At 54.4% G+C, this 16,355-nt stretch overlaps 8 protein-coding genes across 8 annotated transcripts; 5 read left to right on the forward strand and 3 right to left on the reverse strand.

Annotated features, from left to right (window-relative positions):
- Positions 1-81: 81 nt before the first annotated feature.
- Positions 82-1,816, forward strand: UGO1 (mitofusin complex protein UGO1; the record flags this gene model as incomplete). Its single annotated transcript, XM_076675721.1, has 3 exons — positions 82-468; positions 533-782; positions 846-1,816. The coding sequence occupies 3 exons, from the start codon at positions 82-84 to the stop codon at positions 1,814-1,816; spliced, it is 1,608 nt and encodes a 535-aa protein (XP_076536860.1).
- A 240-nt stretch (positions 1,817-2,056) lies between these two features.
- IMG2 (mitochondrial 54S ribosomal protein mL49 IMG2) lies at positions 2,057-2,686 on the forward strand (the record flags this gene model as incomplete). Its single annotated transcript, XM_076675722.1, has 3 exons — positions 2,057-2,284; positions 2,389-2,463; positions 2,552-2,686. The coding sequence occupies 3 exons, from the start codon at positions 2,057-2,059 to the stop codon at positions 2,684-2,686; spliced, it is 438 nt and encodes a 145-aa protein (XP_076536861.1).
- A 375-nt stretch (positions 2,687-3,061) lies between these two features.
- On the reverse strand, positions 3,062-4,137 carry MRPS28 (mitochondrial 37S ribosomal protein uS15m MRPS28; the record flags this gene model as incomplete). Its single annotated transcript, XM_076675723.1, has 3 exons — positions 3,062-3,309; positions 3,391-4,029; positions 4,104-4,137. The coding sequence occupies 3 exons, from the start codon at positions 4,135-4,137 to the stop codon at positions 3,062-3,064; spliced, it is 921 nt and encodes a 306-aa protein (XP_076536862.1).
- Positions 4,138-5,401: 1,264 nt separating this feature from the next.
- Positions 5,402-6,740, forward strand: JCM15063_005503 (uncharacterized protein; the record flags this gene model as incomplete). Its single annotated transcript, XM_076675724.1, has 5 exons — positions 5,402-5,666; positions 5,748-6,252; positions 6,326-6,343; positions 6,408-6,457; positions 6,535-6,740. 5 exons carry the CDS (start codon positions 5,402-5,404, stop codon positions 6,738-6,740), a joined length of 1,044 nt encoding a protein of 347 aa, XP_076536863.1.
- Positions 6,741-7,206: 466 nt separating this feature from the next.
- ISA2 (Isa2p) lies at positions 7,207-7,936 on the reverse strand (the record flags this gene model as incomplete). Its single annotated transcript, XM_076675725.1, has 4 exons — positions 7,207-7,229; positions 7,309-7,472; positions 7,538-7,665; positions 7,733-7,936. The coding sequence occupies 4 exons, from the start codon at positions 7,934-7,936 to the stop codon at positions 7,207-7,209; spliced, it is 519 nt and encodes a 172-aa protein (XP_076536864.1).
- Positions 7,937-8,268: 332 nt separating this feature from the next.
- Positions 8,269-9,386, forward strand: PSF2 (DNA replication protein PSF2; the record flags this gene model as incomplete). Its single annotated transcript, XM_076675726.1, has 5 exons — positions 8,269-8,481; positions 8,563-8,683; positions 8,768-8,864; positions 8,966-9,083; positions 9,177-9,386. The coding sequence occupies 5 exons, from the start codon at positions 8,269-8,271 to the stop codon at positions 9,384-9,386; spliced, it is 759 nt and encodes a 252-aa protein (XP_076536865.1).
- A 618-nt stretch (positions 9,387-10,004) lies between these two features.
- Positions 10,005-14,154, forward strand: JCM15063_005506 (uncharacterized protein; the record flags this gene model as incomplete). Its single annotated transcript, XM_076675727.1, has 4 exons — positions 10,005-11,881; positions 11,967-12,108; positions 12,188-12,202; positions 12,280-14,154. 4 exons carry the CDS (start codon positions 10,005-10,007, stop codon positions 14,152-14,154), a joined length of 3,909 nt encoding a protein of 1,302 aa, XP_076536866.1.
- Positions 14,155-15,581: 1,427 nt separating this feature from the next.
- Positions 15,582-16,043, reverse strand: JCM15063_005507 (uncharacterized protein; the record flags this gene model as incomplete). The annotated part of the gene is made up of 1 exon (XM_076675728.1): positions 15,582-16,043. One exon carries the CDS (start codon positions 16,041-16,043, stop codon positions 15,582-15,584), a length of 462 nt encoding a protein of 153 aa, XP_076536867.1.
- Between the last annotated feature and the right edge of the window lie 312 nt (positions 16,044-16,355).

Consider the following 16,355-nt stretch of genomic DNA (forward strand, 5'->3'; position numbering starts at 1 on the left):
ATTGACATGTAATTTCCACGCAGCGCGACTCGCCTCGTCCGCAGTCACTGAACTGGGCACCGCACTCTCGCTTTTCGCTCGATGGACGCGCACCCGAGCGTGCCCGTGCAGCACCCACTGCGGCCGTACTCGGTCGCGCCCTCGTACGACGACTTTGCGTGGTCCAACCCGCCCGCGCCGTCGTCATCTCGCTCGACCCCGCCCTCGCTGCGGTACCCACCTGCATCGACCTCTGACTCGGCCCACGACCGGTACGCGTCTAGCTTGGACTACGACGCGGGCGCGCTCCCTTCGGCGGGCACCCTCCTGCACGCGCTCGTCACGAGTTCGCTCCTCTCGTTCACCGGCGTCGCGTTGGTACAGCCCTTTGAAGTCGGCAAGACCCTCGCCCAGGTTCAGTGGGTCCCAAAGGACGGTGTACTCGACCTCGTCCAACCCGAAGACAACGCAGCCGACCATGACGACGTCGTGCGTTTCCCCTCGCTCTTCCCTCTCTCTCTTGGTGCTCAACCCCGATTCATACCTTGTCTAGATTCATGACGAGACCGAGGCTGAACACTACTTTGCCGACTTGGCCTCCGTGTCCGAGCCTGGCTTCGCTCCGCCCTCCGCTGCCGGCGAGCATCTCTCGCTGCCCCGGCCCGTCGACCCGGCAGGCTACCTGTCCGACACCGCCGCGCGACCAGAGTGGGTCATGCCCATCGTCGTACAGGGAGGCGTGTGGGACATGATCAAAGCGATCGGGAGATGGAAAGGCGAAGGCTGGAAATCCCTCTGGAAAGGTATCGACGACTCATTCCCGCTAGTCGCCCCGACGAGGTACTGACTCCGAGCGACGCTGACAGGGCAACTGACGACGTTCATCTACGATACAATCTCGACTTCGCTCCAACCTTCGTTCCTGTCCCTCTTGACTCTCGTCCTGTCTCCGCTCTCGGCACCAACCTTTACCGCCTTGCCCCTCATCTACTCGCCCCGCCCACTCCCGCTCCTGTTGTTCACCACCATTTCGCACACACTGACGACCGTCGTCCTGTCTCCACTCGACCTCGTGCGCACGCGCCTGATTGTGCAATCGGCGCAACCACAACACCGCAAGTACTCGAACCCGATCTCGGCATTGCGCACCATCTTGCGCGAGGAAGGAGGGTTCCATCAAACGTACCTACACCCGAACCTCCTGATCCCGACCGTGCTCGAAGGGGTCCTGAGACCGTTGTTGCACCTCTCGATCCCACTCGTCATCACTCGATACTTTCAAATCGAACCTTCGACTTCACCGATCTGGTTCGCAACGGTCGAACTAGCGTTGTCATCCGCTTCGTTGCTCGTCACGATCCCACTCGAAACGATTCGCAAACGACTCCAACTGCAATCTCGGGCCGAGTACGTCCGAGCGGGGAGAGCTGGAGGGGTTGGGAAACCGTGGAGGAGTTGCGTCGAGACTAGACCTGTCATGTATTCGGGAGTCGTCGAATGCGTGTGGAGGATCTTGACGGAAGAAACGGGCAAGATCCCTCGTCGGAGACGCTTGCGTCGCAAAAGTTCAGTCCACCAATCGAATTCGGGAACCGATGCTGCACCCGAATTCAATCGCTCCAATAGTGGGATGTCGGCAGCAGGGATGTGGGAGGAAGAACTTGAAAAGAAGGAAGACTTGGGACAGATTGGTTTGGGAAGTAGTGGAGGATTGAGACAGTTGTACCGAGGGTTGTCAATGGGACTCGGCGCCAACGTTGTCGTGTTCCTACTTGGGATTTTGGCAGGAGGTGGAACGGGAACGGGTACGGGAGGAAGTGGATGGGCCGAGATGTGAGAAACCGGGTTTTGAGGGGAAATTGTCTAGTTCTCTCTCTCTGCGTTTGCCTCTTGATTCGAAAGGAATTCCCTTGTAACATTAGCTCTGTCTAGAATGATTAACGCGCTAGGAGCGAGAGACTTGATTTTCCCACGAGATAATGGCAGACACAAGTTTCGAAACTCCAGAATCGACACTCCCTCCACTCTCATCGCAGACCATAACCGACTATCGACAACTACAAGCGCGAAAGTCAATATGCAACGAACAATCCTGACTACCCGACTCGCCTCGTTGCGTTCGATTCGAACAAACCCTTTCATCACATTCACTACCACCAACCCTAGATCTCTCTCGACCGTATCTCCCTCTACCCCTTCTGAACCTAGCTCACCTGTAGCTTCTGGATCTTCTGTTGTTGGTGGATCGGTCCAAGGCGAGCCTGAATCAAAGTACTTTGTTCCAAGAAGTCAATTCGGAGAACTGGTTAGTGCTTCTCTCTCTCTCTCTTCCACCTCCGCTTTTGCTATAGAGAGACAAGAGACGAAACAAAGCAAGAGACAACTGACCTTCTTTGTGGGGGAAAACAGCCGGTGTACAGTGATGTACGCAATTCGGGTACTCGAGTCTTGACCGTAGTACGCAAAGTGCATGGAGACGTTTCGGTACGGGACCCATTCCAACCTTGCAAGTTGTACTATGAAGGTTCGGAGAACTGACCGCTCTGTGCATATTTGCGTTTTTGAAAAACAGGAGTTACACAAGGATTTGTCAAGGTTCTTACATCCTTCGACTCAGTTGTACACGAAACCTCAAACTCAACAAGTCGTGATCAGAGGTGATTGGGTTCGGGAAGTGAAAGAATGGCTCGCGAGTCGAGGGTTCTAATTGGAGGTAAAAAGTATTGCAACGAGTGATAATGTGTTGGCAAGTACTTTCCAGGAGGGCAGGAGGAATGCGAATTGCAAACTTTCTCTCTATCTTCGGCTCGACGCGTCCTCGGAGAGCAGGTGGAAAGAACGTTGGTCGAGAGAGGGTTTCCGCGGATTTCTTCAGAAACGAGAACCGAGTCCTCATTGTGGTATTACTGAAATGTAGACCTAGAACCTATCGAAACGTCGATATTCCGCCAGGGGTCGCAAAGGAGGCAAATCCAATCGTGCAGAGAATGCTGGCCCGAAAAGAAACAAAATTCCGTTTCCTGTTACAGTGTGAACCGTGATTGTCGAGCAATGCATTGCAAATCGTACGGTAACTTCCTGTCTATTGCCCTCGAATAAAGCTCCTCAGTTCTTCCTTCCTGACGATGATCTCGCCTTCGACCGCTCTCGGTTCGACTCCGATCTTGTCGAGACATTCCTCGTACCGCGTGACCGATTTCGTTCGGAGGTACTTGAGTACGTTGGCACGTTTCGAGACGAGTTGACGCAGCGCCTGACGGTTCTGGACGTCTCGCGGCGACGCTACGAGGTGTGCCGAGAGGTAGTGAATTCGTGCAGTAAGGATCGCAGCTAAAACAGCGGAAAGCAATCACGATCGCAGATAGTTCAGTCTCGGCCATCGGACAACTCTAAAAGCGGGATCGGTCTCACCTTGTACTTCAGGCGAGGCCGTGTCTCCTGGCACGCGACCAAAGTGCTCAACGATCCTTCGCGTGTTTTCAACCTCGATACCTTTCGAATCGGCGTTCCTCAAGTCGACAATCCTCAACAACGTATCGCGCTTGCGCTCCTCGACCTCGCTCGCGCGTTCAATCTTATCGAGCAGGATCGAATCAACTGCAGTGTTCTCATCTCCGAGAGTCGACCTCAATGCGGCGGTCGCAGGTAGCACATTCGCGAGTTGTTGAGCCGTAGATTGATCGAGTCCAAAGTTGTACAGTTTGGCGTCGCCGTCGCGTGCTGCTGGCCTCGATTCGCCCTCGTTCTTGACCACGTGACCCCACACGTCCTGCTTGTCGAGCAGGATCCGCTTCAACAGGCTGTTGTTCCACACATGCTCGTTGCCCTTGGCGTACCCAAACACGGGGTCCGGTCGAGACTGTTCGTGAGCGCGCACGAGTTGCACCTTCTTCTCGAGGTTCGCTTTGCGCACGAGTCGAGTCTTGCGCCGTGCTCGCGATTCACTCGTTGAAGCAGTACACGAGAATGATCGGGTCGAGGAAGGTATCGGTGTCGGGAGAGCCGAAGTCGAGGTTGATGAGGCGGGTGAAGGAGCAAACCCGAAAGGAGCTGCCGTGTCGAAACAAGCAGACAGTCGGTCAGCAAGACTTCGGGAACAGCCGAGCAAGCCTATAAGAATGTACCTCTCACTGCCTGGGCGGCTCGTCGAGACAGCATGTTGCAGTTGCGAGTTTCAACCAAGAGATGAGATTCCGCCAGCCCGTCTTTCTGCCTTGGGTCAGCCCAACACCCTCACTCGTCGTCCTGTGGATACTGCTTCTGACGAAAGAAACTTCTTGCTGGATACATGCCTGGGCCCACAGCGAGCGCGACGAGCGACCCGTTCATTACCACCGCCTCGCGACTCGCCATTTCTCCTTTCTGGTCACTTGCTTGCTAGCTCTCTCCTAGCCCTCCTCGAGCTGATCTAGACTCTCGTAAAGACTTCACTACGCCGCAACTGGCACGGATTCGCGCACGCACGGAAACGGCTGCACTGCCTCAGCTGTCTACGGCCTTGAATAGAATTATTGCTGACGGTCTCTCTCGCCCGGAAGAGAGCTCCAAATCGACCGAGAGGACGCGTGTACGAGCAAACAGAGGGCGGTGTAGCCAACGTGGTGAGATGGTCTCACCCAGCCAGAGCGTTCCAAAGAAAGAGCGTGCGCTATTCTTGTGCGCACGAATTCCGAGAGGGTCTCGGAACCCGCGGCGTCCTGCCGCAACTTCGCTTCCGCCGACGATCCATCTCGTTGTCGGGTGATCGAGAAGATTTCGTATATCGGCAGACGTGCCGTTCGAGGGACCTGCACGCTGGAGGCTGAGCCGTCATGAGCTTCCGATATTTCCCCGGTCAGCCTCCCTCTTCGGGAAATTCATTTTTTCTATCGAGAGCGCGCCTTCCTACTCGAACAAGTAGGTCACGAGTACTGGAATCCATTAGTTCACTTGTATGGTCTAGCGATGTTCTGTCGGTTGCCTTCGGAAGAGAGTAGGCTCTATACTTGGCATTTTTCTTTTCGTGAGAGGAAGCCCCGGATGAGCACGCTTTTTCCGTGCCAGGGGTTCAGAGTCTCACATGCTCGGGATGGGGCTCGGGTTACGGATTCCCCGAACATGACCCTCGATTTAGGATCGACCTTCTCCTTTGGGTCAAGGCGACAAGCCCTGCCGTCTCCATCTTGCAAACTCTGTCAGCGGGCCGTCTGACTGCAACCTCGTGCCCCCTTTCTCTCTCTCGCTCCCTCTTTGCTTCACTCGCTCTACCTACTCGCCGTCCGTTGCACGAGCGTTGCAGTTTGCGGCAACACGCCTGATTGAACCCTCCTCTCGCCGCACGGAGCTTCTCGTTTCAGCTTTGTCCCTCCCTCATTCCCCGGTCTTTCCTGCTTATCTCCGAGCATCGCCTCTCTGCCTACCCTCGATTTCTTTCTCTTTTTCAATGGCTCCAAGATCAATCACTGTCGTCGCGCTCGTTGCGCTGGCTTCGCGCTCGGCCCTTGCTGCCGATGCCGTCGTCGGTATCGAGGAACGCTCGACCTCTCCTGCGACCGATTTCCAGCTTCCGAACCTCGCAAGATCGTTCTCGTTCTCTTCGGCCGTCGAACAACTCAAGAAGCGATCAGGAGGAGAATCATCCTCAAAAGTCAGTCGTGCGATCAAGAAGGAGCGAAGCATCTCGGATGACTTGATCGCTCTCCTCAAACGTCAGTCTCCCTCGCTCGCTATCTTTCTTTGACCCAGTGATCAAAGTCACTGACTTGGTTCTCGAAAATGGAAAAAAAAAGTGGCTGGAGGATCTTACGAAGCTTCACCTTCTCAACACACGGCTGCTGCCGCTGGAGGTTCGAAACCTTCTGCCGCGTGGACCGCTTCGCAGAACACGCACTTGGCATCGAAGCCTACCGGTACTGGCAAGAAGGCATCGGATGGAACGACGAAGAAGAAATCGGGTCCTTCCGCCGCGTACCACACTGCTGCCGCTGCGAAACCTACCGGCACCGCTCACAAGAAGGAAGACGGAAAGAAGACTGGACCTTCTGCGCACCACACCGAGACTCATGCTGCTGCAGCAAAGGGTCCTCAAGCGACGCACAAAGCTTCTGCCGCGTACCAACAACCCGCCGCGCAAACCCTCGCCGCTGCCCCCGAAGCTAGTGGTGCTGCCGAACACAACGCGAAGCGAGGACTGCAAGTGACACTCGAGGAAGTTCAGAAACGGATCCAGGAAGAACCGTGGGAAAACTTGGACAGTCAATTGTTGTGCCCGGCTGGCGAAACCGCTTGTCCGATGTAAGTCCCCTCTTCTCCAATTACTATTGCGATACAATGCTCACCAGTGTTTGATTGTTTGCATTTTCGATAGTTTCCCGAGGATGGGAACGTGAGTCGCTTTTTCGCTGACGATGCAATCTTTCCATGATCCTGATCATCTGTCGTTTCTCCAGCTACGAATGTGTCGACACCATGTCTGAACTCGAAAACTGTGGAGGTTGCGGTTCGTCTCCTTCTCGTTCTGTTCTGTTTAAAAAGCCCGGGTAGCTGACTTTTGGGACCTCTTGGTCTTTTTGACAGCTTCTCGCTCTTTGGGTCAAGACTGTACCGCAATCACAGGAGCGTTGGGACTCGCGTGTCAGTCTGGCAAGTGCAACGTTTTCACCTGTCAACCGGGATGGGAATTCTCGCAAATCAGTCGGGACGGACATGGAGCGTGCATCAAGATCAAGACTCGCAGTTCTCTTGGGTTCTTTGGAACCGGATCCAAGGTCAAGCGGGAATAGACGGAGATGTTTGAGGGGGATAGAACCTCTCGAACCGTCTTCGAGTAAAGGACACTTTAGTTTCGACAGTGACAAACAAGAAGACATCGACTCTTTCACATCCCACTTTCCTTTCTTCCTCTTTGCCTCCCTTGACTCGCTCAACAAGCGAAACGGACAATTTCTATCACTCCCTATCTGTCAAGTAGTACCCTTTTTTCTTGTTCTCTTTTCTCGCTGTTGATAATCTTTTCCTTACATTTCACTGGCTTTTACTTGTTTCCGCTTTCTCCTTCCCTCTTTTCGCTGCGTGAGCAGTGTCCTCTCGAATTTGAATATTCGATCGTAGGCTTTTCTTCCATGGAACAGGGAATTCTGATAACTAGATGATCAAAAGTCCCAATTGTTCAAGAAGGAGCCTGAATGACTTTTGCTGGGTCAGAGCGACGTGAGAACGTGGAAAGGCATAACGAATTCGATTTCGTCGCTACAGATCCTTCAATTCCCAACCTTTCGGAATTTTTCAACGAACACGACGTCAGCGAATCCAGCAAGATACTAGGTGAAATAAATGGCATTCTAGACTTACTGACTCCACATCCACAACCCGCGTCTTTACTCTGAGGGTTGTTCATGACTCTGAAACTGCTTCCGATCAATTCGGTCGCGTAATCGATCGTGCTGCCTTTGACCAAAGGGAGACTCGCACTGTCGACCAACAACTTGGCGGTCGTGTTCTCCGGTGCAAACAAACTAAAATTTAAAGGAAATCAGCGTTCCAAGGTTTGAGAGGTGGAATGGCATTTTCGACTACTCACTAGTCGTCTTGATCTCGTTGAGAAGTGACTGCCATCTTGTACTGGTACCCGTGACATCCTCCTGATTCAACCAACAACCTCAATGCTAGCTGAGGATCTTGTTTCGCTTGTTGCGCTCTCTCGATTTGCTATAAACGCTCAAAATTTCGTCAGCATCTCTGGAGATCTAGCATGCACCTTTGACAGGACACTGGCCTTGACGGCACTGTCGGTTAAAGACATGCTGAGTTGTTCACCGGGCAACAAATCTTCCGGTTCGATCGGTTCAAAGTCTTGAGAAGGATTCGGTGGGGGTTGAGCGAGTACCGAGATTGATCTTGTTCGTCCCGCTGCTGCGATCCGGGGAGAGGTAGCGATGGAGGATGGGGTAGCGAATGCGAGTCGGGAAAAGTGGCGCATCGGTCGAGCACGAGGAGCGACAGATGGGCGTGCCGCCGATGCAGTCGCACGTAAGAGTGGTCGCAGGCACACTTGACACCGGGACAACATGGGCGATTGATGGGCGATGGATAGAGACAAACGAACGAGTTGATGACTGAACTTGACCTCACAACAGTTCCGATTCGCACACCTCGTCTATTCGCTCTTCTGTGAGCCCAAACCTCCCGCGTAATCCGGTCTGGTCGATCGCGATTCGAGCCAATCCCACCGAACCGAGCGATTGCGCGACCAAGCCGAGACGAAACGTGTCGCTCCACCTCTCGCTTCCCTACGCGTAAAGCTCCTGCCGTATGGCCGTGCATCACTCGCGTCGCCGTGGACCGCTCCCACACGATATCGAGTTTGCGTGTCTCGATTCGATCGCATCCGGACACTCGCTCATTGAACTCGCGCACCTCGACGATCACCGGCAACAACCGCAGCGGGCAGCATCCCACTTGACTCCAGGAGACGTCGAGATTGTTCCCCTGGTCAAACTCGGCGAGATTCAAGGACTCGACGGGGTAAATTCTTGCTTTCCCCTTTTCCCCCTCCTTCTCTCTTTTGCTCCTGCGCCGACACCCCTCTGATGGACGTCTGTACAGCCCCAGGTCACGTATGGTCCATTCAATCCTCCACAAAAGACACGGGTTCCATTGTGGCTCGCACTGCACCTCAAGAAGAAACGGAAATGTAGGATCGTTGCCCCTCAGTGGTTGTCTACTCGTACGCAGCATCATCTCCTCCTCCTCGTCAGAGACAAAAACCAAAATTATACACAGAGTTGCTGACAAGATCGAGTTGTTACAGAGTATCTCGAGGGGATCCTGAAAGAGGAACAGACGAGCGGAGAGTTTAGCGATTTGCCTCGAGACTACCTCGAAGTTGCCAAAGTCTTGCTAGATGTGTAAGTACCGTCTCTTATCCATATCAGGATCACAGACAGCTCACGGTTCCCGACCTTTGCCCCTTTACGTGACAACGTAATTCACGACAACTTGTCAACAGGGCAATGGACGATCTCAACTCGCCCGATCGCCTGAGATTACTCTTGAAAGACATTCGGGAAGCAAGACAGGCCAAGATTCGTCAAGGTCTCGAAGCGCTCAACTCGGTGCACCTCGGAGTGCGTATTCCTGTCCCTGCCCGCTCCACACTGTCTCTAGCTTGACGAGCCGACTCGAATACTGATCCTCCTCACGAAACCCACGTGAACCAGATGCCGAATTTGTCACAGATGGAAATCAACGAACTGAGACCGTTCTTCTCGCAAGCGTTCACACGGTTGGCAAAACTCGATCCAATGGCGGAAGAGCTCGCGTATCGTGAAGACAAGTGGATGCACGATCCGAGAGGGTTGCAAGACGAGATTGAATTCGGGATCTCAGGAGGACAAGGGCAAGGCGAAGAGGGCTTGTACGATTATTAGGCGTTCGTGTTTGTTTCGGCCTTCGTGAGCGAGCGATATGTATGTGCGACGCTCCGCTTCCGGTGCCACTCGAGGATGCACACATGGGTTGACTGACTTTTGGGGGTTGTCGTTGTTGCTGTTCAGGAGATGGTAATGTTGTAGTACAGTTTGACCTGTTGTATACTGAACCAAAGCCTTCTCTCGCAAAAGTCCGGAGCTCAAGGTTCGAAATCCTCTCGAGAAGAGAAGGACAGGAAAGCAAGCGAGCTGAGCGCTACGGCAGGAAACGAGCGAGGAAGAGAGAAGGCGAGACTTCTCAATCGAGGTGGCTTCAGTTGTACCTTCTCAAAGCATTCTGTCGAAGCACGCTCGGGAAGACCATTCTATCAAGATCAGCTTGTCTTACACGTCAATCGACGCGGTGAGAGAACGCGAGCGAGAGCGATAGCACGCCTCGGCGTCGACAAGATGCGCGTCCGCTTCGACTCTCGCTCGTTCACTTTGACCCAAACCTTCGCGACCCCGCTTCTTTTTCTATCCAAACCCGCTCGGCGGGAACTCGAACCCAACCTCTCGCACAGCTTTGGGCTGATCCTCGTCAACACGTGAACTCCCTCTCGGTGGGCGAGAGCGAGGATGGAACCGATTCGACCTTTGAGCAGCTCATCAAACCCTCCTCCGCCTGTCGCGAGACCGCCCTCCGCCGCGTCTCTCCAGGGAGGAAACGTACCTCCGGGCGGTAGCTCGCACCAGTCAGTAGGTGCAGGAGGCGGATCGGGTCAGGGCGGCTACTACTCGAATCAACCGACTTCGATCAGACACTCGCCCTATCTGCCGCCGCCGAGCCCGTACCAGCACCACCTCGGTCCCGGCACTAGCGGCAACAGTAGCAGTAACGGTAATGGCGCGCCCCAGACGCAGCAACGACCCATGTACGCGTACCCGAACCAACAACACCACCAGCATCACCAGCAACAGCAGTACGGGCACCTAGGACCTCCCCCAGTCCCTCCGCCTAATCAGGTGCAATCTCAATCACCAGTGCCTCCCTCACAACCTCCTCCGCCGCAGGCTGCGTCATCTGCGTACGCTCCGTATCCGTACCCGCTGCCGAACCCTCACCACTTCCAGCCGTACCAGCCCTACCATGCTCCGCCGCCAGTCCCGCAGATGAACCACCAGTATGGGCATCTTGGTCCTCCTCCACCTCCAGGGTTCTCGCCGTACCACCACCACCTCGCGCACCAGCAGCATCCTTCGCAGCCCCCTTCGCACCTGCCCCAGCCGCAACTGTACCGTCCGCCGACAGTTCCGTCTCCGACAGTCGCCCCTGCAGCGGCGCCGACTTCGAGTGCTGGTGGATCGAACAATGTCGCTTCAAACGCAACCAACGCGAATGGGCGACAACATTATTCAGGGTCTTCCGGGAACGGTGGAGCAGCAGACGCATCGGCGTCGGCCGCAGCTGCAGCTCTTGTAGGACTGCCACAACCCAACAACCTCGGTCCTCCACCTCCGACGCACAATCAGCACGGTGGGTACAACTCGTTCGGGCTGCCAATCCCGCCAGCGCACTTGTACCAGCCTCAGCAGCATCACCATCCTGCTTACCACCCGCAGTTGCCGCCTCCACCTCCGTACTACCACCAACAGTACTACCATCCGCATCATGCGCAACCTCCTCCTCCTCCACAACCACAACCACAACATCAAGCGCAACACTATCATCACCACCCTCACCAACCGATGAACCCAATGCAATCTCTACCTCCTCAACCTGCCTCACTCGGACTACCTCCTCCACCTCCTCTCCCGCTCCATCAACCCTCGAGTCATGCTCCTGTCGGTTCATCGTCCACGAAACCTTCCACGCCTTCATCGACCATGACGAACAAGCAGAAAAAGTCGGTTGCGACGTCGAAGAAGAAGGAGAAGAAACCTGAACCGGTGATCGAACCTCCGGTTACAAGACAACGAGGGAATCGAGCGAGACCTCGAACGAGTTACAAACCGTTGTACGATTCCGATTTCGAAGAAATCGATTCAGATGATGACGATGACAACGACGATGTCAACGATCGAGGTCGTCGTGGTACTCGAGACGAAGATCCGGATTCGGATGTGTACAAGGAGGACGAAGACGAAGAGGATGAAGATGAGCAAGGTCGAGTGGGTCGAACTCGCGATGAGGAGGGCGGCGCGATTGAACCACCTCTCGGGAAAAGTTCGGTCACGACGAACCACATGAAAGGCACGAAACGCGCACGAGACGAATCGTTTGAACCAGAGGATTTCGAGGGTACAGGAGGAGGAGGAAGAGATTTCAACCCTCTCATGATGAATTCGGAACTCGAGCTCCCTCGTGCGGAACCGATTGAACGGGTCGAACAGGAAGACGATTATTCGGACAATGAGTATGAAAAGAAGAAGCCTACTTCGAGAGGAGGGTGGGGAGGAGGAGCGGGAATCGGGAGTGGCACGAGACCCGAAACGTTCCTGAAAAAGTTGTGGAAGTGAGTTACTGCCACCAAAATCTCGACTTCTCTCTCGCACGCTGTGGACTGACGGGCGCGGGATTGCTCTTTCTTCCCTGTATAGGTTGTTGCATCACGACCCTGTCGATGTTACGGAATACATCGCGTGGGACAATACAGGAAGGTTGTTGATCATTCCCGACGAGAAAAAATTGGTCGAGAAAGTTTGCCGAGTTCACTTTACTCAACGAGGGATCACCAGTTTCGTAAGTCTTAAAGAATTTGGCGTTCACAATCTCAACGCACTTAGCTGAACGGGAACTTGTTTTTTTCCATTCAACACAGAACAAACAAATGAATGTGAGTCTCCCTGATGTCAAAACAGCTCGTTTCTCGTAATGAAGGAAAAACTTGCTGACATGTGCACCCAAAACCAGAACTGGGACTTCAAGCGTCACTCGCGATCGCAACGAGATCTGATCCAACTGCAAAAGCACAATCCCGAAATCACACGCGACCACCGCATCTGGTACCACACTTCGCTTCATTCCAAGTCGACCTGGGCCGATGTCGCCGAAGTGAACCGACATGAAGACGGCATGGCCAAGAAGCGCCGGGTTCGTAGCAAGAAGACTGGAGTCGAAGAAGGTGCTGCACCGAGGAAAGGTCGACCCAAGGGCAGTGGAGGCGCGATCAAACTGCCAGGAGATTCCGACAGTGAGGAAGGAGCGGAAGAACTCGAACGCGAACTACACAGATCGCTAGCCGATGAGTCGACTTACGACAATCCACCAGGCGCCAAAAAACGCAAAATGATCTCGACGACTTCAGCGACTGCAATTCCGAAGAAGCGGGTCACCGCGAAGAAAGAAGATCCAGTCCAACCGAAACCGAAAAAGGCACATGCAGTCGCGAACGCGACCGCTTCGATTTCGTACTTCCCTTACGGTTCGAACGCCCCTTCGCCTGCACCTTCCGCGACTGCCGCCTCTCCTTCCCCTTTTGCCACAGGTTCGAAAGAATCAGCTGCGGTACCGTCAGACGACTCCGCGCAAGGAAAGGACAAGGAAGCCAACATGGACAACTTTGATGCCCCGGGAGAAACGGATGATGCTTACCCCTCTGATCAAGACGAAAACTCGAGAAACCCCGGCGAAGACGAGTTAACGACAGCGCAAGTTGTCGAAGGCGAAGGAGATCTCGACGCCGAGGGTGTTGCCGACGATGAAGACGCCGAGATGCAAAACCAGTCGATCAGTGCTGATGTTGAACAACCTGAGGATGGGGACGAAACCGAGGTACTGTCTCGAGCGGGGTCCAACGTCAAATCACCTGCACGTCGCTCGCCCGCCAAGAAGCAGGCGACTCCTGCTCGACCTCCACCTCCGCCGACCCCAACAGGACGGCGAACGCGAACGTCCCTCGGTACTCGCAACACTGATCCTCCTCCTTCGACTTCAAAGAAGAACACGCGGAATCGCGGGGCCAAGAAAGCGAACGCCGGGCTCGACAAACTTGGCGACGAGATCATACCCGAGAAGGAGGGGGCGTTTGATGCTTCCTCTGAGGACCAGACGGCCGAAAACAGGGCCGACGAGGAATTGGGATCGTCTTCGCCTGCTCCTGCCCCGGTTTCGGCCACTACAGCAGCAGGAGAACAAGCTCCAATGATGGAAGCGATCGAGATTGTGCGGCAAGAAGCACCAAAACCGAAAAGTCGTGGAGGTGGTTGGTACTTGCCCGCTCGCGTCGCCGAAGCTCGTAGGAAGGAGCAAGAGCGCGAAGAGGCAGAGCAGAAGCAAGCGAGCGAGTCGATGCAACGAGGCGGCCTCGGTCTCTCTCAAGCCGCGGCATCTTCACTCGACAATCCCAGCTTGAGCGTCATCTACGCGTTGCCCCGACCTCCACATCTCTCAAATGTCGCTGAACCTTCAGCGCCCACCGAAGGAATTCGATCGACCTCACAACCTCCCCTAGAAGAGACCGGTTCACCTGTCGACATCGACTCGGGCCACGAACGAACCCTCCATGAAGCAGCGGGAGAACAAGCCGGCGAGCTCGTTCCGCCGGACTCGTCTCGTAGGGGCACGAATGAGGAGCAGCAATCGATCTTGCACAACCCTGTTCCTGCCACGTCCAAGGCCGCAGGTGAGGAAGACAAGACGGACCGCGATGCGCCCGAAGACTTCGAGGCGCAGTACGCTCAACTCGAAGCGTTCGTTGCGGGAGATGAGGGAGACTCGCATGCAAGAGGAGGAGCTACGAGTGAGGGTGACGACGAAGAGATGCACTTGTACCCTGAACACGACTGATCGGTGAGTCGCTCTCGAGTCTTCTTCAGTCTGTCCTGACAAAAGGAGCTGACGAGGTTCATCAGGTGTTACAGTGGATCGAATATCGGAAAAGCTTTTCATGGTTTCTTCCATCTTGACTGGGGGAAAAAGAAATCGCCACACACATCTTGTTGTACCCTATCCTAGATCCCGAATTTGCTGGACGCGTCGTCTCTTTAAAGTGAGCGATGCTGTTTGTACTTGGTTTTCTGCTTGTTTTGGCTCGCCCTGTGACGCCTCGTAGGGTTCTTCTTTTGGTCATCTTGCTTGCTACAAATAACGAATTCTGCCCTTCAAACCCTTTCTTCCGAGCACCATGTGGCCGAAGTTCCTTGTTGCCCTTGTCAGAACCACCAACATAATCTAGTGAGCTCGCCCGCAACCTTATCGCAAGACGTGGGATGAGAGGGAGAGCAGTGAGGATGAAACTGTCAGTGAGTATCGCTTGATGCGGTGGAATCAGTCCGTGCGAGAACACCTTGCACGATCTGCGCAATACCCTGAGGTTGGGCCTCAAGTCGGACTTTGAGTCTTTGACAAAGCGCATTGCGAACGGGACAAAGCGGTCCAAAAAAGAACAAGAAAGCTGAGGCTCGTATGAGTTCTTCGGGGGGTCTTCTTGGACTAGGCAAGCATTCAGTCTCCAGGGTACCTCCTAATCCGGTCTTCAGGACATACCCTTCAGCAAAAGTCCAGCTCTCTCAAAATTGGCGACCAGAGCAAACGCTTCAACGTCTGAACAACCACCCTGACACTATGTCTAACAACGGATCTCACCCCTAACAACCAACAATGAATCAAAAACCTGCGCGCGAATGGTGAGATCCAGAGTGTGATGCGTTGCTGGTTGTAGGGGCGAATGGTGAAATCTGTGGTTAGACACAATGTCAGTCACGTTGTTCAGACGTTCAGATGTTTGCTCTGGTCGCCAATTGTGAGAGAGCTGGTCTTTTGCCGAAGAGTATGACCTGACTGCCGGGGATAAGAGGGATCCTAGGGACTCGATGTTCGCCTTGTCAAAGATGCAAAGGTTACAATCGCCTATAACCATCGTGATTCGGCTTGGGAGCGCGGAACAGTTGGGAATACTGACCGAGGATACTGACTGAGAACACTGAATGAGAATACTTGATTCGAAACAAGTGATGATAAGAGAGGGGGAAAAGAGGGAACGAGTCTCAAGACCAGTCGAAGGGAGCTGCTCAGAGCATTAGAGAGCGCAACGAGAAGAGCTCGGACAATCAAGTCTCGGTCAACTTGGGACGGTCGGTGACCGAGGTCGATTTCGCTCGCCAGCGCTCTCGGGCCGACAGAGTTTTTTTCCCTGATTGACGGAACCAGCACGCGAATGAGTACTTCAGACAACTGAATGAAGACGCGTCCCCAGAACAATCGAAAGGAGTTGCTCAGAGCATTAAAGAGCGCAACGAGAAGAACTTGCTCTGAGCAGCTCCTTTCGATTGTTCTGGGGACGCGTCTTCATTCAGTTGTCTGAAGTACTCATTCCGCGTGCTGGTTCCGTCGATCAGGGCCAAAGCCTGCTGCGTCCGCGACCGAACTCTCTGCGCACCGCTGTGGCGACTCTTCTTGAAAGAGTCGAAGAAGGCCTCCTTTGTGGAAGGGCGGAACCAGAACAGAGCAGCCGGATAGACGATCCCGCGATCATTTGCTCCGTAGACGACAATTGTGTCGGGATCGGCGAGCGGATCCTTGCTTATGAGCTCGCGAAACACTCGAGTGTCGTGTGCGAGTCCAGCTTCGGTCCGCTGTTTCTCGTCGGCGTTCCAGATGGGCGCATTCCACAACCACAGTGACTCGTCGCGTGCAGCAGAAGTCGAGTCGGAGTCGCTGTAGAACAAGTTGACCATGCGGCGATCGAGGGGCCGGCTCGTCGATACCTGACGACTCGTCGGCGGCTTGGCGCGCCCAGCGGTCCAGACGAGTTACCGGCTGTGCCGGTTACCAGGGGTAGTCGACATGATGGGTCGAAACTCGCAATTCTCGAGCATGAGCTGAGAGTAGAAGAACAGGGGACGTAAACGTCAGAGCAAAAGGCTGAAGTGCGATAGATAAATGAGGGGGAGGAAAGAGAACAAGAGAGAGAAGATCCTCAAGGGATCAGACTAAGGAGGAGGCTCGTGTCAAGGGAATGAGAGCCGGAGTCCGAGAAAGAAGGATAA

This window comes from Sporobolomyces koalae (genome assembly GCF_050403365.1).
Source record: "Sporobolomyces koalae JCM15063 DNA, S_koalae_JCM15063T_v1_ctg2, whole genome shotgun sequence".
NCBI lineage: Eukaryota > Fungi > Basidiomycota > Microbotryomycetes > Sporidiobolales > Sporidiobolaceae > Sporobolomyces > Sporobolomyces koalae.